The sequence below is a fragment of the Onychostoma macrolepis genome, chromosome 18, assembly GCF_012432095.1.
Source record: "Onychostoma macrolepis isolate SWU-2019 chromosome 18, ASM1243209v1, whole genome shotgun sequence".
Lineage (NCBI taxonomy): Eukaryota > Metazoa > Chordata > Actinopteri > Cypriniformes > Cyprinidae > Onychostoma > Onychostoma macrolepis.
The window spans coordinates 18,416,138-18,443,713 of NC_081172.1; the positions used below are offsets into that span (position 1 = coordinate 18,416,138).

A 27,576-nucleotide genomic window follows, 5' to 3' on the forward strand; every position below is an offset into this window, starting at 1 on the left:
AAATGCCACATTACGGGCCTTCTGCCTGCTGCGTCTGAGATGGACGTCTTCCTGCATCTGACCAGCGGTCAGGACACATGGGTCAAAAACCAGTGCCACGGACTAATACAATTTCATATGTGGATGAATTCATCTTCAATCTAGCATGTGCAGCACAGAAGAGCAAGAGAAAACGAGGACACCAAGAACTTGAAGATGTGAAGACGTCATTCATATTGCAAACTGTGAGACTAAATGATTTATAGCGGATGTTCATCTGATATCATGAGGAGTGGAGGAGTTTTCAAGAAATAAGCGACTTCCGCTGCAGTTCCACTCTTGCGCTCCATAAGCACAATTCAAGGCATTGGACCTCAGAGAGATCTACCCACACTTAGGTTTTCAAAGAGCTCACTTTAGATGTGTCTTTTTAAAGTTACATCTTTCTTGACCCGCATTGGCTTCCTTATACATGCTGTAATGGTTTTTATGCACCCTGTGCGCCACGTGTGCTTTTTGAATACAAAAAGCCTCATCAGATTTTGTGGAATCACACAGTTGTACTCATGTTATGTCATACCATTAATATTATCTGCTTTCTCTTCCATCTCCATTACTTATGCTGCTCACTTTGACCCTCTAGGACTAAAACACATCTGTTCAAAGCCCCACCATCATGCACATTTTCCCCACAACAATACATTAGCTATTCTGTGTAAATCCCTGCGCGGTACTGCTTTCTACGGTCACAAAGGTTCAAAGGCTCCGTGTGAATAGCTGGCGGGATAGAAGATAGATGACCAAAGAGAGGGTGGAGTGAGGGGTTCTGGGTAAAGAAGTGGGCGTTAGATGTGGACACTTAAAGAGAGATTGCGGCTTGCAGTCTCGAGGGAAGGAAGCAAGAGAGAGTTCTTCAGGGATGCCACTCAGTTTCGAGCGGTCACCTTTGTGTTCTTATGGGATGGGACCCTTCTTGCTGACATCAGAGCGCTCGGCCATGGCCAACGTGGCATCTCTTTTGGCCCGTAGGTTCTACCATGTTGGAGGCAGCGTGGCGGTGCCACAAAAGTGTCGTTTGGCTTATATAGGTGAGATGTTTCTGGTAAGAGTAAATGTGTGTGGAGGAATGCACAATGCGTCGGTTATCAGCTGATATTATTGATTTTATTTGATCTATTTGTGTTATTTGGATATTTAATTATTTATGCCAGTTCCTTCTATTTTTACATTTAGGTTACCTTTGCCCTCGTCCAATAGATTATCTTTAATATAATTTTTGCCACTGTACATTATAACATTAACTGATTATTTTATTTCAACAGAATGTAAATACACTGTAAAAGTAAAAGTTGACTTAACTTAAAAAAATTTAGGAAACCCGTTGCCTTAAAATTATTAAGTACATAATAATTAAAAAAAAGTGAACTTGACAATTCAATTAACTTATTTTTTTTAAAATGATCATTTACTTAAAAATTTTAAGGCAATGGGTTTCCTCAATTTTTTGAAGTTAAGTCAACGTATCACTTTTTACAGTGTATATACATACTACCGTTCAAATGATTAGGGTCAGGTTTCTTTTGTTTTTGTTTTTAAAGAAATATCTTAAGCTCAGTCAAGCTTCATTCAGCAAGTATGTATAAAAAAATCAAAAGTAATGTTGTTAAATATTATTATAATTTATTTTAGTGTCACATGATCGATCCTGTATTCATTGTAATATTCTGATTTGGTGCTCAAGTAAAATTTATTTTTATTGTCAATGTTGAAAACAGTTGTGTTGCTTAATGTTTTTGTGGAAACTATGATACATTTTTATTTTATTTTAAAAACTAATACATTATTATTATTATTATTGTTAAAGTGAATATCATTTTCCTACTGTACATTATAATATTGACTGATTATTTTATTTAGCCAGAATGTCTGTATATATATGTATGTGTATATCTATCTATCTATCTATCTATATTTATATATATATATATATATATAATGTACTGTACATACTACCGTTCAGTATTTATTTATTTATTTGGGGTCAGTATTTATAAATTTATTTTGTCTTATGCTCACTCAATCTTCATTTATTTAATAATAATAATAATAAAAAAAAAATACAGAAAGTATTAATAAAAAAAATCAACAGTAATATTGTTAAATATGATTGTAATTTATTTTAGTATCACATGATCCTTGAATCATTCTAATATGCTGATTTGGTGTTTAAGTAAAATGTCTTATTATCAATGTTGAAAAAAGTTCTGTTGCTTAATACTTTTGTGGAAAGTGCGATACATTGTTTGTGGATTTTTACAAAATAATACTAATACTAATAATGATAATAATAATATAATTACATGTGATAATCAGCTTATTGTCAGTATGATCTGTATCTGTGTTTATGTGTGTACTGCTCAGCCAGAGATACATGATGCAGATCTCAAAATCAATTCGTCTTATTGCTCTTTATTGTTTTATGGCTTTCCAGCTGTCAGTTGGGCTGAAAGCACTAACCTCCTACTCCCTGCTCTGAATCCTAAAATTAGCTTGTATGTTCATTAGACTGACATTTGTGAGCTCGTGTTTTTACCGGTGCATTGCATCAGAAATGAGAGTCAATTGGAAAAGAGAAAAAATGATGCTCTGCCTATTATCACTTCTCAGAAATAGTGGAAGACATCTACTCAGGGATTCAGAGCCCAAGAGAGGGTGTGAGAATGACGGTGTGTGGGTAAAACAGGTTCTCTGCCTGGTATTCTACCTGACTGAATATGTTTGGTGTGAAAGCGTCTGTTTTATGGAACAGATGGCTTGAAATGCAGCGTTCTCTCGTAAACACAAACCAGCGTTTCGGCTGTTTTAAGCTCGAGGAAGGTCTGTGCTGTGAAAAGGTGCACAGCTTTTTAGAAACACCAAAGTATTTCCTTGACATCCTCTTTAAATGATGCATTTGTTTCTGCATGAGTGCCTGTCCCTGTCTGTCCTGTTTGAGGTTGAGTTAATTAAGCAAGAGCAAAATGAGTCGGATTTTGATGCATGAGATGAGATGAAATTGAAGTGCTGGTAAGAACGGAGTGAATCTATCATTAGATATTTGACTCTGAACAATGAGAGCACAGCGCTTGCACAGATATATTGTTGGGTATTTATAGCACATACACAGTTTAATCTGCTTTATTGGTGTGTGTGTGACATGTTCCCCATCCAGATTCTCTTCCTCACAGCGCTCTGAGACACTGTGAATGCTATGACAGTGCTGCTAAACCATCTCGCAGACTTGGCTGTGGCTCAGATCTGCCTTGTGGAGCGAGTCTTTTATCCTCTTCTGCTGGAAAGAGCATGGGGCGATATGTGGTTATTGCTTTGAGTATAATCTAATCTGATCTCTCATGATCTTGGTGGTGATCAAGATAATAGTGCTTATGATTAGAGGTTGACCGTTATGAGTTTTTCAATAGCTGATACTGATGCTGGTATCTAGACAATTGGTTGACTGATGGCTGATGTAATGCTTAAATGCTACAGTTTTGTGGTGTTAAAGGGATGGTTCACCCAAAAATGAAAATTCTGTCATTAATTACTCACCCTCATGTCGTTCCAAACCCGTAAGGCCTTCGTTCATCTTCGGAAAACAAATGAAGATATTTTTTATGGAATCTGAGAGCTCTCTGACCCTCCATAAATAGCAAGGATATTACCACAATCAACGCACAGAAACATAGTAAGGACATCGGTAAAATAGTCCATGTGACAAAAGGGGTTAAACCGTCATTTTACGAAGCTACGAGAGTACTTTAACTCGAAGATGGTAACTCGGGGAGAAGAATTGCTGAATAAATTATGTTATTATTGTTTTCTTTGGGCACAAAAGTATTCTCGTAGCTTTGTAAAATTACAGTTTAACCACTTTTGTCACATGGACTATTTTACCGATGTCCTTGCTATGTTTCTGTGCGTTGGTCGTGGTAATATCGTTGCTGTCTATGGAGGGTCAGAGAGCTCTCAGAATCATCAAAAATATCTTAATCTATGTTCCGAAGATGAACGAAGGTCTTACGGGTTTGGAAAGACATGAGGGTGAGTAATTAATGACAGAATTTACATTTTTGGTTGAACTATCCTTTTAAATGAGACCTACACAAAATTAAAACATGTTTTACTTACTTTAAATTCCCTTAAAAAGAAAGAAAGAAAGAAAACTGAAAAGTCTTTAATGTGCAATATGTAACATTATTTAGAAAATCATCATTTAGCAAATTTCTGGACCTTATACAATGTGCTGCTCTTCAGCACAGCTCAGCAGTTCAGCGCGTGTGATGTGGAGCGCAAAAGTTAATGCACTGATGCATGTGATTAATTAAATATGTTGACATTGTAACTGCTTCACTTTGTAATTTATCTATTTATCAACACAGAAGGGACCTATAATAAAAGTCAGTCATTTACACTCTTTGTATGGTGAAATATCCTGGCTATCATGGTAGCTGAACAAGTATAAAATACTGTATTTTTCAGGAAGCATTAATGAGAAGACTATCATGCTTTGTAACGTCTTTGTACTGCTAAGAAAGTATGGGGATTCATTTATTTACACTGAATTCAGTGCATTTCTTGAAAATGAATTGAAGAACCCATAAACAACATTTTTTGTTAACATAATAATAATAATAATAAATATTATTGAAATGCAATATCATTAAAAATAATTATACAAGTTATAAACTATTAACTGTTATTGAATTATTGAATCTATTGACAGCCCCGTTTGACTCCTATTGTTCACATTAAGAACTGTAAGTGTATATCCAGAGCCAGCGCTGCAGGAAAGAGCAGTTTGTTGAACGGGTGCGCAGGTGTCTGACTGCATAATGCATGTCTCATCCTCTGTTTTGTGTTCCTGCTCTGATGGTTCTGAACGCGCTGTGCTTTGTGATTTTAGGCTTCACAGAGCTTGAGCCTCTACGACCCAATTACTCAGTGTTTGATATCTCCCTGTACTTTGATCTGCACTCCCGTCTTCAACCGCCGATCTGGTGAACACATTTAGTTCTCCTATGCCTCCAATACCTATAAGCACACACACTCTCTCTTTCTTATTTACGCTTTCTATATCCTCTCTCTCCGGTCATCTTTAACTTTCCTGGGTCAAAAGCAGGTAAAAGCAGTGACACTACAGTCTTGTAAATTCAATTTTGCTCTGCTTTTCTGTTTTTCTCTGCTGGCCTCTGAATTGAGCTTCTGTTTTCCTCTCTGGCTGCTTTGTGATGCTCTGCTAAGCTACAGTCCTGCCTAAATCCATCTGTCCCGCAGAACAAATATAGGACTATAAGTATGTTCTCAGCCAATAGCTTGATTAAACAACCAGGTGGACTGCATCAAGAAATGGGTCATGAATAATTGAACTAGAGATAAATCTGTTCTTACTTTTGTAATGGTAATTTGTTTTTGATTGATTCTTGATTCCGAATTTTTTTTATTTTCTCCCACTTTTAAAGTCAACGAAAAGTGGAGTTTGCAACCCATTTGTGGCGCTGCTCAGCTGCGACTTGGATTCGTTGGCTGCATGTGTTCATGTTTGTTTTTGATGAAGTTTTGTTTTTTCTTTTTGTTTTTTGGTGGTGTGATTGTGAGGCTACTTGGTAGGGTCTTCTTTTAAACATGTATTTTTATTTTCCTGCTAAATGTTGTGTTGTTGTATTGTACACTCTCAGAAATAAAGGTACAAAAGCTGTCACTGGGGCGGTACCTTTTCAAAAGGTACACTTTTGTACCTATTAGGTTCAAATATTTACACTTCAAGTATTAATATGTTCCTTTAAGGTACCAAAATGGACCCTTTAGGTACAAACATGTACCTTTTGAAAAGGTACTGCCTCAGTGACAGCTTTTGTACCTTTTTTTTCTGAGAGTGTATTGTGTTATGTTATGTTGTGTATTTTTGCAACTTTTGGTCCAAGACAAATTTCGTGAAAGGACAATAAAATTACTCACGCACTCATTCTACAGAATGAATCACACCTGAATGTAAGTTTACAGTTTGTATCCCCCCCACACACAAAAAAACCCTACTGACAATTAGCCAAAAATGTCATTTCATTAATTAGAGTTTTTAATTTTTTAAAGTTTTAATTTTGATTCCATGTTGTAAAATGAAAAGTGAAGTATTTAGGAAATAGATATAATCAGTAAATAAATATATGTGACCCTCTCTGTGAAGTCTCAAAATCTAATTATGAGATAACAAGCATCAAAGTTTATTCACTATTCACTAATTTCACTATGATTTAAATCTTTGACATGGCCTTACTCAGTCAATATTAAAGATATAAAGGTTACTTTTCACAGAATGTTATGAAGGATGATTTTATGTAGAAATCAGTAAATCACAAAAAATGAGTTTAGCTGGGTTTTCACAGAGAGGGTCACATATTATGAAATTAATATTCTGTTAAATATTATTTAAATATAAATAAAACTTTGAATATTATAATATATATAGCATTCTAGCAATGCAATACAATTCATTTTATATTAAAAATAATATCAACACTTTATTTTAAGGATGCATATTATATTGGCTGTTTATTAGTATTTATTAGGCACATATTAATGCCTTATTCTGCATGACCATATTCTGCATCCCTTAATCCTACCCCATACCTAAACTTAACAGCTACCTCACTAACTATTAATAAGTTAAATATTAAATATTAATAAATTAGGAGTTTATTGAGGGAAAACTCTTCCCTAATCTAAAATATTACTTCATTGTGATGTGACATGCAGGAATTTATTTAAAAGAAAAAAATCAGTATAATAAAATGTATGTACAGGCAATAAATAAATGATACTGGTTACTATTCCCTTTTCTTTTTAATAAATTAATTCATTTACTTCAAAGTTTTGCCCCAGAGCACGGTCGAATTGTCTCTTTAACTCATTATTATCATGTCATGAAGTGGCAGGGGAGGCTGGCGTCCTGGAAGTGAGGGGCTCTTGTCAATCCTTCACTCAAGTGTTTGCACCTCTCTCTGCAGCCTAATGAACACGTTTCCTTCCCTCGAGATCAGTGCCGAGTCCCCACTGTGCAGAGCGCAGTAATCGGCCGTGAAGGTTTACTCAACATGAGACTAATTTGTTTCAAATTAGCTAGAGAGACTCATGATAATAACAATAATAAGAGTCCAAAGAGGAGGACAAGAGACTAAGACAGAGAGATGAAAACGAGAGGAATGAGCGAGGGAGAGAGACCCTCATTAACTGTTTATTAGCTCAGACCACCCATTAAAATGGATTTCTAATTGATGACCCTTAGATGTAACGAAAAGAGCGGGGACACATGCTTGTCCGTGACCTTTGACCCTCCAGGGCATTCCTTCACACCCTCAATCCTCTGGTTTGCAAGTCCTAATTAAGTTGCATGTTTTGGCATACTAAGTCAAGTGGAGAGCACGTGTCCTCTTGTGTACACAGATGTCGAGTGTCCTTGTGGAAGTTGATGTACCCTTGGTTGTGTTGTTTCCATATTTTTAAAATTCCAATCACAATTGTTTGGGTCCACAGAATCCCATGAGTCCGTAACAAGAGCACACAGTCCTCCAGGTCCTTCCAAACAAGTCTGTACGGCACGCTGTAAGAAGCACACAATATTTTTATTTTGTGCTTGAGTTGGTCTTTATCTGTGAGATACAAATGTGTGAGTTGCAGAAAGCCACCAACTATTTATCCAAAGTTTAGTTTTGCTTGCTTGGGGAACAGCAGCCTAGAGATGTTCTGATCCATAGCGTCAACATTTGACAAAACTGCTCACCAGGAGTTGGAGGCTTAACAAAAAAGCAAAGGAAGATAAATACTTTGTTTATACAGAATGTTGCATTAATATTTGCTACAAGGTACAAAAAGCTTCTTGTTTTGAAGGAAATCTCAAGCTGGTGAGCTGCCTTTGTTGTCTGCTGCCTAGACAGGGAGCTTCACACTGCACACGTTCGTTGGGTTATGTCGGACCAGTGTTATCCCTGTCGGCATTCGTCTGTGCTTTTTTTCATTGAATGAACATGTTCAGTCAGCCTTTGTCAGGTCGTGGAATGTCTGAGAAGTGACGTAGCCTAATCTAGTGATTGACGCCATTGGTTGGCGTCTGTTGGTGGAGTGTGAATTAGCCTGAAGACAGCATCCTAACCGGGATTGAACTTTAAGAGTGGCTGATTTGGGATGCTCTCTTTAGGCAACAACTCTGCAATTTATTTCAATATATTTTGTTGTAGTGTTATTTTAGTATCACTGAGATACTATAATAGTTTTTGTTAATATTTTTAATTAGTAGTTCATTTTAATTGTATTTGAAGGGATAGTTCTGTCATTTTTTAGGGTAAATGTACCTATTAAACTCATGTAATCATATAGCACACTTCCATGTTTGAGATCAGATTATAAAAAGAAAAAAACTATTTATTATCCTACTTGATGTCTTAACCAATTGATATGTTTGTTACTATATAAGTCCTATAATTTCAAGTCAATCGGCTCATTGCACACTGAGATATGAGTCTCCATGTGTGCACACTGTCTGGTGGCCATTTTGAAAGCTGTCTAAAAACTTTCACCAAAAGAGGAGCCCCTTAAATGTGCATTTTTTAAGCCTTTATTTTGGGTAAGTTTCACCACTTATGGTAAAATTAAGAGATTAATGTTCAGACTTTTGAATATTATAACCTGGAACTTGGATGTGGGAAATAATTACATTAGATCCAAAAGATAGTTTTAGCAACATAGCGCAGATGCTACAGAATGCTACACAGCTGACTAGCTGTATAAGATTGTGTGCTATGCTAATATATTACTTCACAGGCATTACTGGCTTGCACTTTTACCTTTTTACATCCATAATATTATAAATTGACAGTTTATTGCTGGTCTGATTTTTAAAGAATTCATATTATTTTGAGGTGAGCTTAAAGGGTGCACTACTATGAAAATCACACAGCTTCAGTGTGACATCAATAAGAAAAAGTATAATTTCATAGATATTGTTAATAATAGTTGTTCATTTTAAAATATGTATGAACTTAATACATGACCTAGACTATTTATTTAGCAAAAAATCCTGTCATTTTAATAAATATTACATGAAATTTATTAAAAATTGTTGCTGCTCCCATTAAGCTCAGTGTGCTCTCTTTAAGCTCTTCCATATTGAACTTCTATGTAAATACTTCAGAAGCAGACTTTAAATATTAACTGATGGTTGTCACTTTGCTAATCGATTTTCTATGGATTCTGTCAACTCAAATCTGCAGACTGGCTCTGATCTTTGGCAACTAGCATCAACTTCTTTAGACTGTAAATCTGTGGAAAATCGGGGGAAAAAATCGTGTAGTGTATTCCAGCCTTAAGAGACTATAGATAAGTTGACATCCATTTAAAAAGAGGCTTCATTATGAGGCTAGTTTCTGTGTTCATCCCTATGAATAAAATGTTTTATTGGTTTGTTTTATTTGATTTTTGAATGTTACTTAGCTGAACGTGGACTAGTATAGATGCTGCAATGTGCTTAGATGACACTTCACTATGAATATATAACTGATCAAATTGAATGCCTTGTTGATTGATTTTAGTGTTCTGTGATGGACTTTGTACAAATTCGAACTCTTAACTTGGTTCTATAAGGTTCTATCTGTGAACTGTGCACTTCGAATGCACGCAAGAGGACCAATCAGGATCAACATTCTTTGTCATGTCGCTGGACTGCTCCCTAACACCAGGAAAGATTAAACATTAACAATAATTATGTGTCTGCATAATCAATAAGTGCAATTCACCTTTATTCCACAAAGTGGCACTGTTTAAACAAATAATCATCTACAAAAATTGAACTGGCTTGAATGGCTTTACTGCAGAGCAATTACTGTACATAATGAAATATAAGTGTCACTGATGGTGGATGTGGTGAATAGTGATCAAAATGTTGTTTTTGAAGATGCTGAAAACCATAGTTTTGAGAATATATTGAGATTGTGAATGTGTGCCAGATGCTGAATGTATACTGGGGAAATGCGCTCTTATGATGGCAGTGATGGTAAAATCATCTGCTCAAATCGAACCCTTCTAAGTTTCAAAAGGTAAGACAGTATGCTTATTTTATTATCCTTTATTATTTTATGTTCTTAAAATATCAGGAGAGTTTGCTATTGCATTTGACCTGTTCCAAAAACCCCCATTTAAAAATGTGAGAGGATTTTGATATTGTACATTTAGGGTCTCTGTTATTTTCATGTAGGAAAGAGACTTGTTCCCCATATCATTTTTGCTATATGGAATGCAAAAACTTTGAAGCTCAATATCTCAAAACCACTCAGAATGCAGATAGAACCTTATAATTCCAAGGCGACAAAATGTCTCAATGTAGATTTTGGTGAGTTTAATACCGTATTGACCCGAATATAAGACGACCCTGATTATAAGGTGACCCCCCTTTTTCCAGATGTACCTTTTGGAAAAAGGCTTTTTGAAAACCAAATCTTGTTTTTTTTTTTTTTTTTTTCAGTAAAACACATTTTTTCTTAAATTATTTTCATATTGCATATTTTTCCTATTTTATTTTTTGTTTTGAAAGTATGGTAAATACTGGTAAAATGTACCAACAATCACATTTAAAAATATACACTTTTTTGATATACCATAAAAATAACAGGTAGCCGATCTGAATTATATAACATTTAGGCTATCCATCTCATAGTAGGCTAGCCTACCAACATTTTATTAACAGTAGAAGTGAAATCTTATTGTAGTCTTCAAATCTGGGTACTGTGTTTTAAAATCACTTACAGAGGAAGTTTAGTCCCATCAGGCTAACATGACAGTCACGACTCATGCAGCTGTAAGCTTTTCTTTTTCTTTTGTTTTCACTCGCGATCTTTACAAAACACATTACATTACATATTTCATGGCACACTCGTTTTAAGCGTTTTTGGCGCCACCTATTGTTGTGGGTGTATTATTGACATGTCAAAGTCTACTCTAGACCCTGAATATAAGCCGACCGCGTTATTTCCAAGAAAAAAAACTTTGTCTTATATTCGGGTCAATACGGTAGGTACCCTACTCATTCTCAAGTTGTTCCAAACATGTATGAATATCTTTCAACTGTTGAACACAAAATAAGATATTTTGAAGAACGTGGATAATCAAACAGTTCACAGTAGCCTTTGACTTCCATAGAATGGAAAAAAAATACTATGGAAGTCAATGGCTTCTGTCAATCATTTGTGTTCAGCAGAAGAAAGAAACTGATACAGGTTTGTTACAAGTGGAGGGTGAGTAAATAATGACATAATTTTCATTTCTGGATGAACTATCCTTTTAATAATTTAGTTGTCTGTTTTTGTCATTTTTTGACAAGTTCAACTAAATCAAAATGAGAAATGTTACTATGATACTTTATATTTATTCTGCTATTTTACTTCAATTTTATTTTAGAGTTTGTTTTAACTATAATAACCCAGGTTTGATGTTAACATGTTGCTAAGCTAACAATGAAAGGCCATTAGGCCACGACTTCCCCGTATGTGACACTAATAAGCATAGAATACAAAGCGCACACATATTGGGCCAAATACATTTTTTATTTTTTTTATTTTTTTTACCAGATTAAACAATTTTAGTTATATTTCTCAGTATTAAATCAAAATGTTTCTTTAATCATTCTCTATTTTGGATATTTTTCCCCTCAAAGTAATTTGCCTTCATTGACTTCATTTTATGAACAAAAACAGAAAAAAAGTTCTGCAAAAAAAAAAAAGAAAAAAGCAAGCCGTGTTTGTAACGACATGAGAGTTAAGTAAATGATTTTTGGGTGAACAATTCCTTCAACATCCTGTATAGGTAGGCAGCTGACTAGGTTTTGCACCACGGCTATAGTTTCCATTCCCTCAGAGATTATAATGTAGCTTTTTGCTGCTCACGTCTGTATTGCAACATGTGCTGCAAACTTATGTTGAAACCCAGCTGGAGGCGAAGACATACGGTGTGACCCCGAGGGAGAGCGAGAACCTGAGAGAGGGTTTATTTAAGAACAAACAGTGTGTTGCGGGGGAAAGGTGGAGCCACTGCTTTCATGAGAATGAAAATCAATAGTTTTCTTCCACAGTAATGCTCACTGACAGTGACTTTATGAACACTGTAAGTTTATAAGAGACAGAGAGAAGGAGAGAAAAGTATTGGGAAAGTTTTCTGTGTGTGCAGAAACTTTCTGGACTGAAAATGGAGTTTTATTTTATTATCTGTGAGTATATATTCTGATTTTACTGACAGTCTTTCTCAAGAAGTTTCACTGTTTTTACTTTACTTTCTAGTTCTAAAACTGTGGAACAACAGAGGACTTAGTGGTGGGAAAATAAAATCCAAATATCTGGACAAGATGCCACAAAGGCAAAAGAGTGGATTAAAAGTATTTAGATTAAAAAGAAGACGAAGAAAAAGAAAAAAAAAAAAAAAAAATTGGAAGCCAGACTAGGCCAGGCACTTAATAAGACCAGAGAGCGTGTTATTCTGTCACAGTATCTTAATATGCTTTAGAGAGTGACCTGAATCTTTCATAACAAGAAGGGCTTGTTTAAAGAGGGTGTGCACTGAAGAATCTCTTTCCTTTTCTATCTCTGAATCCTGTTATTTTGTAAGATTAACATGATTTACAGTATAACTTATTGCTTTATAACTGCTAGTTATGACACCCCACAAACACGTTGACAGTAAAAAGGTTTTCTGCACTTTAAAAGTGTAACCTGCAATTTTTACCCTTCTATTTGACATTTCTATATTCAATTCATTATTGTTGGTAATACAGTGTTCGAATTGTGTCAAAGCTCTTGGGGGGTCCCCCTAAGAATTCCCCCTCAAATTCTTACATTTAATCAATAAAGTCAATTAGAATAATAAGACATTTGGGGTCTTACCAAACAAATAAAATCATTATCAACAAAATTAATCTTTGCAATGCAGAGGAAACACAGAAGCTGCATCCGAAGAGGCGTTTAGATATATTTATTTACACTCCGTTTGATGCAGGACATGAATGTATTTAACCTGCAGTTACAAATGCATAAATAATGTTTGGATATTTTAATCTTAAAACGTTGAATAGGCTACTGATATTTGAAATTATAAAAAAAAAAAGGAAAAGGTACTTTAAATGTGAAATTAAAGCCGCCAGTAGGTGGCAGCAAGTCACTGTTAATTAGTGAGTCATTGCGATTGAACTGAATCATTTAAACAGATGATTCATTCAGGAACGAAACACCATCATGTTGCTCAGAGACGCAAAACAGTGCTGTGGCTGTGTTTGGAACCATTTGGCGAAATAGAGCAAAAATAGGCAATATGGTGTCTAAAACGTAAGTCTATTAATATTAACTTCTTGTTTATTGAACTGTTGTATAGGCTAAAATCAATATCACATTTGTGGTTTTTGCGAAAAATATGTCACTCTTCGTGTGATATTGATTATGAAATTATATAAATATAAACATTTTCACACTCATAAACACACTCAGTCAGTCTAGCTAATGTTTAAGCACTAATAACTCCTCTTATAATCTGTATTATAAATTAATCTCTTACTTTTATCGTACGTACATCTGAACTGTTGTTGCTTATGAATTCGCGAGTTTCAGTCTAAACAAAATTCAGCGATGACTAATCTGAATGCCTCTGATTGGCCACTGCATTCCTAAGCTCAACAAAATCGTGCATGATTGGTTATAGTGAGCAACGCTGTAAAAACACGTAAAAATTAAATACGATGTAACATGAGATATTTTTAGTCTAAATTTAATACTGCAATCCAATCCTTTCAATTCTTTTGGGGTCAGTACGATTTATTTTTGAAAGTTGATACTTTCATTCAGCAAGTACGCTTGTTAATGTTAAAGATTTCTATTTAAAATAAATGCTGCCAAAGAATCCTGAAATATGTATCATGGTTTCCTCAAAAATACTAAGCAGCACAACTGTTTTCAAAAGAACTAAATCAGCATATTAGAATGATTTCTGAAGGAACGTGACACTGAAGTCTAGAATATATATATTCAATTGAAAAAAATATATATTATAAATTCTATTAATATTTCACAACATTGCTGTTTTAAAAGCATACCAGCTCCAAGCTTTTAAACAGGTTGGTTCATTGATATTAAATAATATTTTTGCAATTTCTGCAGGATCAACATTTCACTCATGTCCGTAGCACAGTCAGTGCAGGACTATTACATCCCAAAGTTTATTACTTAAGGTTAGGGGTTTGTTCAAATCTCTAACACCTGAGCAATAGTAGTATTAATTTGTGGCCACCACACAGTACCTTCTTTCGGTCTTCAATCTGGGTGCAAAGTTAACGTCAGTGTTTTCCTTTCGGTGAGAAAGGAAAAGAATGAGGTTAGAATGTGTTTCAAAGGGGGAATAGAAAGCATTGTCTTTTCATGGTCATGTCAAATCTAATTGGATTGTGGATTGCGTCCCAATCTGTGAAGCGCTGATAGTGAAAGTGGGCCGGAGGTTTGGTCGGGACAGTCAGAGGATGCTGCCACTCTTATGCTCTCATTTTGGATGAATAGATGAGTCGGTGGAAGGGATAATTCTGGATTCTTTGTAGATTTAGATCAATGTACAACATGATCTTTCAATGTCTGGCCTCTATAATCTGGGTCAGAATCATTGTTTTTACCCAGAGACCCATATCTAACATGGATTCTCCATAAGCATCTTAGCTCAGCGACCTGCAGCCTATCCTGTGTGAATTGGAGCATAAGGAGTTTTTTTTTTTTCTTGTGTGTTCTCTCTCTACTGTACTCTATTTTCCGCCTTTTTATCCCTCAATTAATTTCAGAACTGTTAATTCCACTTCATCATCATCACAGACAGTGAATTGGCACAAATCGTCTGAGCCTGCGTCCATTATGTTCTACTAATCATCTATAGCAGAGAAGCGTGTCTCAGCTGTTAATATGTGTGTGCATCCTGTTGACATTGCTTTCTGGAAGTGAGATTAGTTTTCAAATCCTTTTCAGTTGTCCTGTCCATTATGTTAAACCCTGCTCCAGTTGATCTATATCCTTCCCAGTACTGCTGTCTACAAGCGTGTTCAACAAGAACTGGAATAGATTGTAATGTTACATAAGTACTGGGGAATTATGCATATATATGGTGTTAAATGACATCTTATGTTTAGAGGGTATTTTCTGAGCATCAGGAAGTTGTGTATGTACAGAGACACTCAAGATTTTGTGTAACAATGCTCTTGTGAATCTTTTCACACCAACAGAGCTGCCTATTTTTTCTTTTTGGTTGTACTTTACTCGCTAAACTTTCTGATCTAAACTTTCGTTTCCATACTATGAAAGCGTATAGTTAGTAAGAAGACTAAAATGATACAAAAGCACCAGATCTCATTCGCAATTGTCTATATTGAAATATTCGGTGGAAAAACACAACACACCAGATTTAGATTTTCAGTGGATAATGATTTATATTTCAATCTGTTTGTCACACATATGGCTTCCAAAGATGTAAAATAATACTGTAATAATTGTAATTATTGTAATAATGTGTTAATACAGTATTATTCTTATATTACTATAGTATTGATTAATATATTGAATTGGTTTTTATTTTTAGTTTAATTTTAGTTTACGTTCTTGTCATTTTGCTATGTGCTTTTGTGTTTTCAAATTATTTTTTTAAATGATTTTGATCCTTTTTATCATGACGTCTTTAAATATAATTTTTAGTTTATACATTTTCCAATTTATTTCAATTCTTAATAGTTTTTATTAACACTGAGCACATATAACATCCACTTCATTCTTTAGTCAGTTTGACTCTTCGCAAAGTGCTTAATCGACAGGCGATCTGACCAATTATAAAGCCGAATCTGCCATTTTGTCCAAAAAACAAATCAGACAGGAGAGTAAATTAACTTCGGTGGACATAAACTTGAAAAAATATTGATGTCTTTCCGCTGTTGAAGTAAAATACGTTCTGATGTTCATTCATGTTTATTTTGTACTTTAAATTCGAAAAGACGATCGGTTCACATGCTGCTTGAACTGAGGCGCTGCAGTGATCTGCCACGACACATTCAGTTCAAATAATTGCTTCAATTAATGACACAGTCAATTCAATTAATGTCCTTGCCTTTTCCACAAAAGAAAGAAAAGGATTTACTAAAGATGCGCAGTGAAGAATTAGTGCTGAAAAGGCATGGACACAATTATTTTTTCACCTGACATTATTAAATATGCATTTGTATGCATATCAAATTACTGGTATTTGCACCATCATTTAATGCCCCCCAAAAGCATGCACTAATTTGCACTACTTTTGGTAGATTGCGCTGGTCATTATGTAAATGAGATGTTGCATCTGTGTGTTGTCAGTAAATCACCTGCATAAATTTCCCCTCCCATCTGTGCTGTTTTGGAATTGCGGTATCGCACTAATTTGCCGTTTAGTAAATCTAGCCCCTAGTCATTTTACATGGAAGCATTGGTCATGTATATATATTTTTTATTTATGTCGTGTTCTCTGAACAATTAAGTTGCTCTTTGTTTGCATACAGTATATCAGTTTCATATGTCTCCTGTATAAATCTTTTGTCAATATCACATTCCACTCTCGCTTTATATCATCCAAGAGCTTGTTCTTCCTACCACCCCCTCAGGCCGCCCCGCTTCAATCTTGTCAGATGGAGAACATACATGCGCTTCGCATACAAAACTATTATCTGCTAGATTTCACTTTTTCAATTTACCTTGGTGACTTCACCCAGAAATCACACTGACAGCATAATAGTGCTTGAGAGTATTAGGGATGTTGGAGCAGGTTTGGAGGGAGAGTATTCAGGCTTTGTATACCCTTCTCGTCAGCCCTCTGATGGAGGAGATGAGCTGAAGTACACTGGTGTCATGGTGCAAAGAGATTTTGAAGGAGAAGCAACCATGCCGCATACACACGTGCACATGTTCTCCTCTCGCGCTTGTCTTTGCAGCTCTGTTTTTCAGCGAGCCAGCCTCAGCCGAGGCATAAGTTTTATTTAGAGATCTGTCAGCCGATTGGTCCCAGTGGCCCTTTAGGACAGGGAGTTGCCATCTCACTCAGTCAAGAATATAAGCTGGGTTGCAGGCAGCCTCTGCTGTGTTGCATCATTTTGGCTTTTGTTGGATTTCTCACAGGCCTCTCAGCAGGGTTCTTGAACCTTCTTCAAGCTCTTCTTTTCTTTACCTTGGTTGTAATTGAGCAAACCCTGCCAGTTATCTAATTTTGTCATACCCCGCCACTCAATGTGCTCCATAACCGCTCTACATGTGTCACAATTAAAATGACGCCCATCGTCACTCTATCTAAAAATATCCATAGTGCTGTTATCAGCCAATTTTATAACCTCCATCCATCAACTGTTACTTATTTATAGTGACAGAATCCATTTTTATGCCGTGTTACATTTTCACCTCGCTGTTTAAGTGTGCGTCAGCCCACTCAATGTGTATGTGTGTGTTTATTTTGTACCCACAGTTGAGCGATGCATGAGTGTGATGCAGTCGGGGACTCAGATGGTGAAACTGAAAAACGGTTCTAAAGGTCTGGTCCGGCTCTTCTATTTGGATGAACACCGTTCCTGCATCCGCTGGAGACCGTCTCGCAAGAGTGAGAAAGCCAAGAGTAAGTCAAACACACACAGATGTATGTAAACACAAGAATGTACACAGCTGAAAGATTTTGTTTAATATATGTAAATGATGACGCAGTTTTGTTATTGTTAACTAAAACTGAAATCATTTAAAATCATTTTTTTTTTTTTTTTATAACTTAACTTTTTAATAATCTTTTTATAACTGAAATAGTTTAAGTTGAAATGCTAACAAAAATGAAGTCAAATAGAAATAAAACAAACAAACAAAAACATAAAAGCACATAACAAAATAACTAAATCTTAAACAAAAATGAAAACTGAAAATATAAAAGTAAAGTTAATTCAATTAATAATAAATTCTATAATTAATAGTATACATTTTAAATAACACTGGGATGTGCAGTCATCTGAAAAAAAAAAAACCTTGACAGAGTGATCAAAAATTGTATTCGCTGACAGACAAATGCTTACTAAATGAATCAATTTACATATTTTGAAATGTTGCTTTCAGTTAAAATGATCTTATATGAGGAAAATTTAAAAGTGGAGTGGAAAAATGAAGTGAAATAAAAGGAAGCTAGCACATTTATTTTAGAACAAAAGTCAGTTATAGAATCTAAATGGCAATCATTAAAAAAAATGGATATTGCAAACAAAATGCTGTATGGAACAAGATGCAAATAAAATGTGCATTAAAAAATACAATCAAACACATTTACTAAATAAATTTCATAGTTGTGCATCAGAGTCATATGACTAAAAAATTCTGAAGTTTTCCTTTCCAATTTTGCTCCATTGTCCCCTAGAATTTTGTTCTCTTGAAAACATGGAATAGTCTTTTTTCTGATATTCTGATTTTATTTAATTAAAAAAAAAAAAAAAAAGTTAAATTCCTATTGATGGAAACATAGTTAGTGACAAACCAGAGTCAGAATCAATCTGCTTTCAATGTTCCACATCTATGGTTTACTGATCTCTTTCTCTCTGTCACATTCTTGATGTCTTTTTCTTGTTCGCTGGCTCTCCCTTTCTCTCTCTTTCTCTTTTCCTCCCCCTCTTTTAGTCTCTGTGTAATACTTGCTCCCTTCTGCTTCCCCATCAAAGCAGCCCATGTAGATTTTGATACGTTGAGTGTCTGAGCACAGCTCTTCTCTCTTACATAATGGCTTTGTATGAATCACAGGCCAGGGGCTTCCAGAAACACACTGCTCTCTCACCATCTGTGTCTGCGCTCCACTCTGCTTGTTTGGGTGAAGTGAATTCTGCATAAGCGCTCCTTTTTCCCCTGGATGAGCTGTTAGTGTGCTGGAAATAAATCCTGTTCACTCCTCTCCATATTCACTTTAGGCTTTTGTTAACAGAGCTGATCTGACCTAGCTCAGATGGGTGGATTATTACACAGTACGGTTAAAAGAAAAAGCTCAAGTGCTATTGTCCCCTACATCTCACCCCCTTTCTCCCCACATTCTCTCTATTTTGCCGCCGTCATGTTTGTGAACTGCTCTTATAAGATAAGCCTCTTTGTTAGTCCATTTGCATAATTAAAAAAAAAGACAGATTGTGCCCAGCTCATTGTCAGGTTAAGGGCTCAGCACCGGAATCAACGGCTTTGATGTGACTTGGCTTTCCAGAACACATGCGGAACTGTTTGATACGATTATTATCATAACAGGAAGTGTTAAAGATCTGTGTTCAAGGAGTAGCTCCCTCAGAAATGAAAAATTCTGTAATTTTATTTTCTCCTCATGTCATTCTAAACCTGCATGCATGCATTTTTTTCAATGGAACACAAAAGGAACATTTTGTGTGGAATCTTCTCAGCTCTTGTCATAAAACAAGATAATGACAACAGAACACACTATAAATGCATCAATATTGTAATCCTTGACTGGTAAACTATATTCAAAGTCTTCATACTGAAATCTAAAAGGATATTTCAACCAAAAATGACAATGTTATATACTCACCCTGATGTCGTTCCAAAACTGTATGACTTTCTTTTTTCTATGGAACATAAAATAAGATATTTTGAGAAATGTCTAACAATGGAGTGGTCAGGAGAACTGTTTTGTTTGGAACGACACAAAAGAGAATGAATGATGACAGAAATTTTATTGAATTAAACTACCATTGAAGTCATTATTAATGGTTCGTCTTTCTTACTTTACACGATAATCAATGATGGATTTGGTGTTAAAAAAGGTGCTTAAAGGGATAGTTCACCCAAAAATGAAAAGTTGATGTTTATCTGCTTACCCCCAGGGCATCCAAGATGTAGGCGACTTTGTTTCTTCAGTAGAACACAAACGAAGATTTTTAACTCAAACCATTGCAGTCTGTCAGTCATGTAATGGCAGTCAATGGGACCCATGGCTTTGAGAAAAAAAAAAAAAAACATACACAGACCAAAATTAAACCCTGCGGCTCGTGACGATACATTGAGGTGTAAAGACATGAAACGATCGGTCTGTTCAAGAAACTGAACAGTATTTATATCGTTTTTCTCTGATCCGCTGCACGGTCCAATTGTCCTCAGCGCGTTCACACAACAGCCGGCAAAGAACCATCTCTTTCTTACCCTTTTATAATCTGAAGAACCTTCTTTTGCCACAAAGAACCTTTTGTGAAACAGAAAGGTTCTTCAGATGTTAAAAGTTCTTTATGGAACCATTTAGACAGAAAAAGTTCTTTTATGGCATTGTGAAGCACCTTTATTTTTCATAAAATAGTGTTCATGACATTGAAAAGCCATTTTTGCTTCATTTGGGGTGAAATAATGATTTATTATAAGTTTCTATTTTTTTTTTTTCCTTAATTTCTGTTTTTTTTTGTGTGTACTTTTGGAGCTTGACAGCTGTGGCCACTCATTGTATGGCAAGAGTTGCATGACATTTCTGCAGAAATTCTACTTTTGTGTTTCCCCGAAATAATAACAGCATAAGTTTGAAATGACATGTGGTCGTGTAAAATGAAATATCTCTTTGAAAGGGAATTTCTGAAAGAAAGGCTGGGTTGGGTTTAGATGTTGATAAGACTGAAGTGGACAGAAAGCACACAGTGCCTGCAGAGGCTGTCAAGAATTGTGCTTTCATGTAAAGCAACACAACAAACACTCGGCTGCCAAAACTAAAGCCTAGGTTCCCTCATGGGAAACCAAAGAAAGAGTGATGAATAACGAGAGTAACAGAGAGCAAAGGGCATAGGGAGGAAATAGTGCTGAAATCTAATTACATATTGTTATGCTTCAATGCTTTAAAAGTGAAAAGAGAGACACACATAAGGAAGATGGGGACGTAAGGGTGATAACTGTCAGATTTTGCTACTCCAAATAATTGTTTATTCAGTTACAGAATCAGATAAGTATCGTTAACACACCATTTCCACTTCAGTATCTATTCATTTCATTTTAAATTGAACTCTTCAACCAAACAAATCTTTTATTGAAGTGGAGTAATGTGGGTCAGATCGCTGCTGGCAAGGCTTTTGCTAATGAATGTATCTCTGCGTGTTGGTCATCCGTAGCTAGTGGCTCATTGTTTCAGGGGTTCAAAGATCACGTTCTCTTTTTTTTCTCTCCCTTCCAGTCACCATCGACTCACTCTACAAGGTCACAGAAGGTCGTCAGTCTGATATTTTCCATCGCCACGCAGAAGGGAACTTTGATCCGAGTTGTTGTTTCACTATTTACCATGGCAATCACATGGAATCTCTGGACTTGGTCACCTCTAATGCAGAGGAAGCGAGGACATGGGTGACCGGACTCCGATATCTGATGGCCGGTATCAGTGATGAAGATTCGCTAGCCAAGAGACAGCGCACACATGACCAATATCCTTTACTGCAAAATGGGTGGATGGATAAATTTAATACAGTAATCATTTACTCATTTTCATGTTGTTTCTTCTGGGAACCACAACAAGAGGTGTTTTGAGAAATGTTCACACTGCTCTTTTCCATGCAACAAATGCATATTTGTATAATTAGTACAGTAAGTACAGTACTTTTTAATGCTTTTGAAAGAAGTTTCTTGTGCTCACCAAGACTGCATTTATTTTATCAAAAATGCATTTTTAAATGTCATTTATACCTGTAATGGCAGTGGATTTTCAGCACCATTACTTCAGTCTTTACTGCCACATGATTCTTCAGGAATCAATCTAATATGCTGATCTGGTGCTCAAGAACAATCTCTTATTATTATCAATGTTAAAATACGTATTACTTTCTTTTAAAAAAATAAATAATAAAATAAATAAAATAAAACAAATACAAATAAAAACAAGAACTGACTCCTAGTCCTAACATTTTTATTTATATATTTTATTTTATTTTATTTATATATTTATTTTTGCTATGTAAAGTGTATTGATCACCTACCTACAGTATATAAATATGTATATTATTACTATTATTAATTTTCATTCTGTTTCTCATACAAAACTATCGTATGGCCTTGGAAGACTTGAAAAAGAGCACACAATTCGTAGTGATTTGTTTTTGCCACTGCCTTTGTTGTTTGTAAAAGAGCAGCTTTGACATTCAGAATTCAAAAGAACAGAACATACTGTAATCTTCATTTGTTTAGCTGAAGTAATCATGTAATGGAGTGATTGAGGAGGAGTTACATTTATGCATTTGGCAGACGCTTTTATCCAAAGCGACTTACATTGCATTCAAGTTACAGTTTTTACATTTTATCAGCTCTTGCTTTCCCTGGGAATCGAACCCATGATCTTGGCGTTGCTAGCGCCATGCTCTACTATTTGAGCTCTGGGGGCTCTACTATTTGAGCTACAGGAGAGCTACATACATAACTGGATAAATACTGTAGATGAAGGCAGAGAGGGAAGGAAGGATTTGTGATCGATTTTGACTGATTGATTTAGACCGATTTACAAAAGAGAGAGATGTACAAAAAGGGAGATAGCGTGAGCTCTTTAAGTCAGTCTGCATGTGAGCAGTTCACTGCTTCAGGGAGTCTTCCTCTGCAGGGAGATCTTACAGAAGCACAGCCTCACATGAAAGGACCGGCCTTAGAGGAAGAGGAGATAAAAGGCCAGAGCTGCTCATCTTCTCCTCCCTTATGTTTATGTCTGTTATTCTCATTAAAGAGGTGTGAGTCATCAGGAGGCAGTCATTATAATCTGCCATAACAGTAGAAACACAGCATATGGCCGTTGGTAATTTCACTTATACTTTCAATCTAGACGCCAGTTCAACCGTGACCCGTTTTATTATTGTGCATAAAGAGACAATGATTCCAGTGCCCTTCATTTTCAAAACATAATCATGGAGAATCAGACAAGCAGAAGAGAGCAGCCTAAAGTCTTTTAAGACTTTAAAGGAACACTCCACTTTTTTTGGAAATAGACTCATTCTCCAACTCCCCCAGAGTTAATAAGTTGAGTTTTACTGTTTTGGAATCTATTCAGCCGATCTCCGGGTCTGGCGATAGCACTTTTAGCATAGCTTAGCATAGATCATTGAATCCGATTAGACCAGTAGCATCGCGTTCAAAAATGACCAAAGAGTTTCGATATTTTTCCTATTTAAAACTTGACTCTTCTGTAGTTCTATCGTGTACTAAGACCAGTGGAAAATGAAAAGTTGCGATTTTCTAGGCCGATATGATTAGGAACTATACTCCCATTCCGGCGTAATAATCAAGGAAGTTTGCTGCCGTAACATGGCCGCAGCAGGCGCAGTGATATCATGCAGCGCATGTGGAAATAGATATGTACATTTCCTGAAGAAAATGTGAGTGGTGCTTGCCGTGGCATATCACTGCACCTGCAGCGGTCATGTTACGAGCATGGGTAGTCTGTTTAAGGTCATGCCACAGCATCTCAATTGAATTTAAGTCCGGACTTGGACTCAGCCATTCCAAAACGTTAATTTTGTTTTTCTTGAGCCATTCAGAGGTGGACTTGCTGCTGTGTTTTGGATCATTGTCTTGCTGCATAACCCAAGAGCGCTTGAACTTAAGGTCACAAACTGACGGCCGGTAATTCTCCTTCAGGAGTTTCTGATAGAGTGCAGAATTCATGGTTCCATCAATTATGGCAAGACATCAGGGTCCTGAAGCTGCAAAGCAGTCCCAGACCATCACACTACCACCACCATGTTTGACTGTTGGTACGATGTTCTTTTTATGAAATGCTGTGTTGGTTTTACGCCAGATGTAACGGGACGCACACCTTACAAAAAGTTCAATTTTTGTCTCATCAGTCCACAGAATATTTGCCCAAAAGTCTTGGGGATAATCAAGATGTTTTTTTGGCAAATGTGAGATGAGCCTTTGTGTTCTTTTTGGTCAGCAGTGGCTTTTGCCTTGGAACTCTCTCATGGATGCTGTTTTTGCCCAGTCTCTTTCTTATTGTTGAATCATGAACACTGACCTTAATTGAGGCAAGTGAGGCCTGTGGTTCTTTAGATGTTGTTCTGGGTTCTTTTATGACCTCCTGGATGGGATGTTGTTGCGCTCTTGGAGTAATTTTGGTAGGTCAGCCACTCCTGGGAAGGTTCACCACTGTTCCAAGTTTTCTCCATTTGTGGATAATGGCTCTGACCGTGGTTCACTGGAGTCCCGAAGCCTTAGAAATGGCTTTATAACCCTTTCCAGACTGATACGTCAACTATTTTGTTTCTCATCTGTTCTTGAATTTCTTAAGATCGCGGAATGATGTGTTGCTCTTTAAGCATGCTTCACTTTCTCAGACAGGTTCTATTTAAGTGATTTCTTGATTCAGCAGGTCTGGCAGTAATCAAGCCTGGTTGTGGCTAGTGAAATTTAACTCAAGAGTTCTAAAACAATGTGGTTAATCACAGTTCTTTCATGATTTAACAGGAGCTGGCAATTAATTTTTCACATATGGGCCAGGTAGGTTTGGACAGCTTTTTTCCCTTAATAAATGAAATCATCATTTAAAAACTGCATTTTGTATTTACTTGCATTCTCTTTGTGTAATATTAAAATTAGTTTGATGATCTTAATCTTTTAAGTGTGACAAATATGCAAAAAAAAAAAAAACAGGAAGGGGACTGTTACTGTGTTACTGTGTATGGCCCACGAAGACATTATTATGTGCCATTATTTTGTGATACACATCTTTCCAAATTCATTTTGCACTGCAAACCTGTAAAATATGACTGAAAAAGCAGGAAACAATGGCAGAGTGAAAGATTGATCTTTAAATTTTAAGAATCAATATCAAGACTGTTCAAATGATGAAAATAAATATTTTTAGCGTGCCCTAAAAACAGCCAGATATTTCTATCACACACAGTCAGCAACACAGGTATAGAAACCCACTCACACACGCTGTAAGACATGCTTAATAGATCAAAGAAAACGGATTACATTTAAATGGCATGCAATATAAAATTGCTGCATTCTGCTTCGTGTACAGCTCTGGTTAAATGTTAATGCCCCTTTGATAAGCCTCCTAATTGTGCCGCTGTTACCTGAATCGACCGCTATATTTGGATGACTTTCAAAGTCTGTCCCTTGTCTGCAGACCCTTCTGAGTAGCCTCTCACTGTTTTCCTTTCTGTCACAGAAGCACTGCCTCTTTCCTGCCTGTAATTATATCCATCAAGGCTCTCTTCCAACTGTCATACTTCATAAAACCAGACATCTCTTCTTCCACAGTATAGATGATCTATTTCATGACAGCTTTTCACTACTGATCATGCATACAGAAAAATATTCCTCCTTACCCATATACCCACATTTTCAAATATCCTAGCAAATTTATCAAAATTACATACAGTATTACGTAAAGAAACTTATTATCCACACAAAAATGTCTTGCATATCATGCATTTGCCCTCTAAGTGGATTGAGATCCAGCTCTTTGTTTTCAACATCTCATAACTCAGGACCTTTTCACTTTACGAGACAAATAAAGTAGCCCAATTGCACTCAACAGATGGGCTGATGCATTAAAACAGAGCTTATTTCAACTGTCAGGATGGCCGTTTTTTCATGAAAAATCAGTGAAAGTGCACACTTGCACAATAAAAATTGCATGTCCGTACTGTGTGTTTGTCAGCTATGAGATTCTCTCGGTTGTGCATTAGAGCTAATTGTGTTACAGCTCTGAGAAGAAAGAAGGATGAGCTCATCCACTCCTAATGTGCACAGGCAGAAAAGTAATACAGATAATAATGTTCCTAATTAGATTTCTTTTAAAGAGACAGACCAGAAATGAAAAGCATACAAAACTTTCATTTTGCAATGAACTTTTTCTGTTTAAACTTTATGTGTTGCCATCCTGAAAATCACTTGATCTAGATAAATGTCAGTGTAACTTTATTCTGTGGCTTCATTGTCCAGCTTTTTCTCTGGTGGTCTTTTCTCTTAACCTTGCTGTAAGTGGATGAAGCAGACCTTCGAGGAGGCTGATAAGAATGGAGATGGTCTTCTGAACATTGAAGAAATCTACCAGCTTTTACACAAGTTGAATGTCAACTTGCCTCGCAGGAAAGTCAAACAGATGTTCCAGGTACGTGAGGAAGATTGGAATATTGGAAGCCTGAAAGTGAAAAGTTTTCATTTAGTCATCAAATGTGGCTTTATTTCTTCAGAGGAATGCAAATGAAGATTTTTAGTAATATAATCCATCTCTGTGAGTCCATATAAACACAATCTGAAGCTCACATGAGAAGTGAGCTTACGTTTACGTCAAACGTACACTCGACTCTAGTAAAACCATGTACACCAGTTGGCTGGAAGTGGTGGTTTACAGTTAAACAAGTTCCTCTTGTTTCGCTTCAGAAGACATTGATTCATATGCTGGTAGTTGTATGGATTACTATAATGATGGCTGTATGTACTTTTTGTAGCTTCACTATTTGGGAACCTATTCACTTGCATAATGTAAACTTACTAAGATTTTAGTAAATTTCTTTGTTTATGTTCATTTAAGAAAAGAAAGGCATGAGTAGATAATGAGAGAATTTTTGGAGGTGAACTGTCCTTTTGATGTAAATGGTATCTGATGTGTTAAGTCTCGTGAAATTCAGTCAGTATTTCCATTGCTTTTTAGAAAGTGTAAATTTAATCAGGCTCAGGCTGTTCCCTCAAGGCAAAGTACAAATTATAATTTTAAATATCACATTGTTTTCTTTGTACTATTTGTTCAGTAGAGCTGTGCTAACACCATTGTGTTCTATATTGCACCTTATGATTAAAGTTGTATCTCTGTTTTTGCTTCAGTTAACATGGAAGACATTGAATTTGAGCTAATACTGAGCGGTAGTACTTTTGACAGTAAAAGAGAGAGGGAGAATTGTGCAGAAAGGGAGTATAATACGGATGACAAAATGGAGACTTTTCACTTAAACTTAGCCTCTTATTCGAAAAGGTCAGTTTATGCTATTGTCATAGAACAGGCGTGAAGAGACAATTTTTATTTGATATTTTAATGTAATTTAATTTGAATGGTATTTAAGGATATTTTCTCTTTGAAACCCATTATGTATCTTTGCTCTTTCTCTGCATGTGTTCACAGGAAGCAGACACTGATGACCAGCAGGGCACACTGACGTTTGAGGAGTTCACTGTCTTCTATAAGATGATGTCCTTAAGGCGAGACCTCTATCTGCTGCTCATGTGCTTCAGTGAGAAGAAAGATCACCTGACACCTGAGGAACTCTGCAGCTTTCTGCGTGTGGAGCAAAAGGTTAATGTAATATCTGTTCCTGATCAAAACCTGTGACCTCTCACATTCAATATTGTGTCTCTTCTCATTTACCTTATGTCATTCTCATCTGGAATGGAAACTTGTATCTATGTTAAATTCCTGTTTATGATATTTTCATGCTTTTATGAACGTACATGATTATGCAGAAGCTTTCTCCCTCAGCCTTACATAGTGTTTTAAATGTAAATCCCATAAGCACTGACTGAC

At 36.0% G+C, this 27,576-nt stretch overlaps 1 protein-coding gene across 1 annotated transcript in view; it reads left to right on the forward strand.

Moving 5' to 3' along the window:
- The window catches only part of plch1 (phospholipase C, eta 1), a 97,161-nt gene that overhangs the window by 23,466 nt on the left and 46,119 nt on the right, over positions 1-27,576 (forward strand). The window contains 4 exon segments of the mRNA XM_058751103.1: positions 17,545-17,691; positions 21,247-21,489; positions 26,039-26,169; positions 27,178-27,348. Coding sequence (XP_058607086.1) covers positions 17,545-17,691; positions 21,247-21,489; positions 26,039-26,169; positions 27,178-27,348 — 692 coding nt within the window.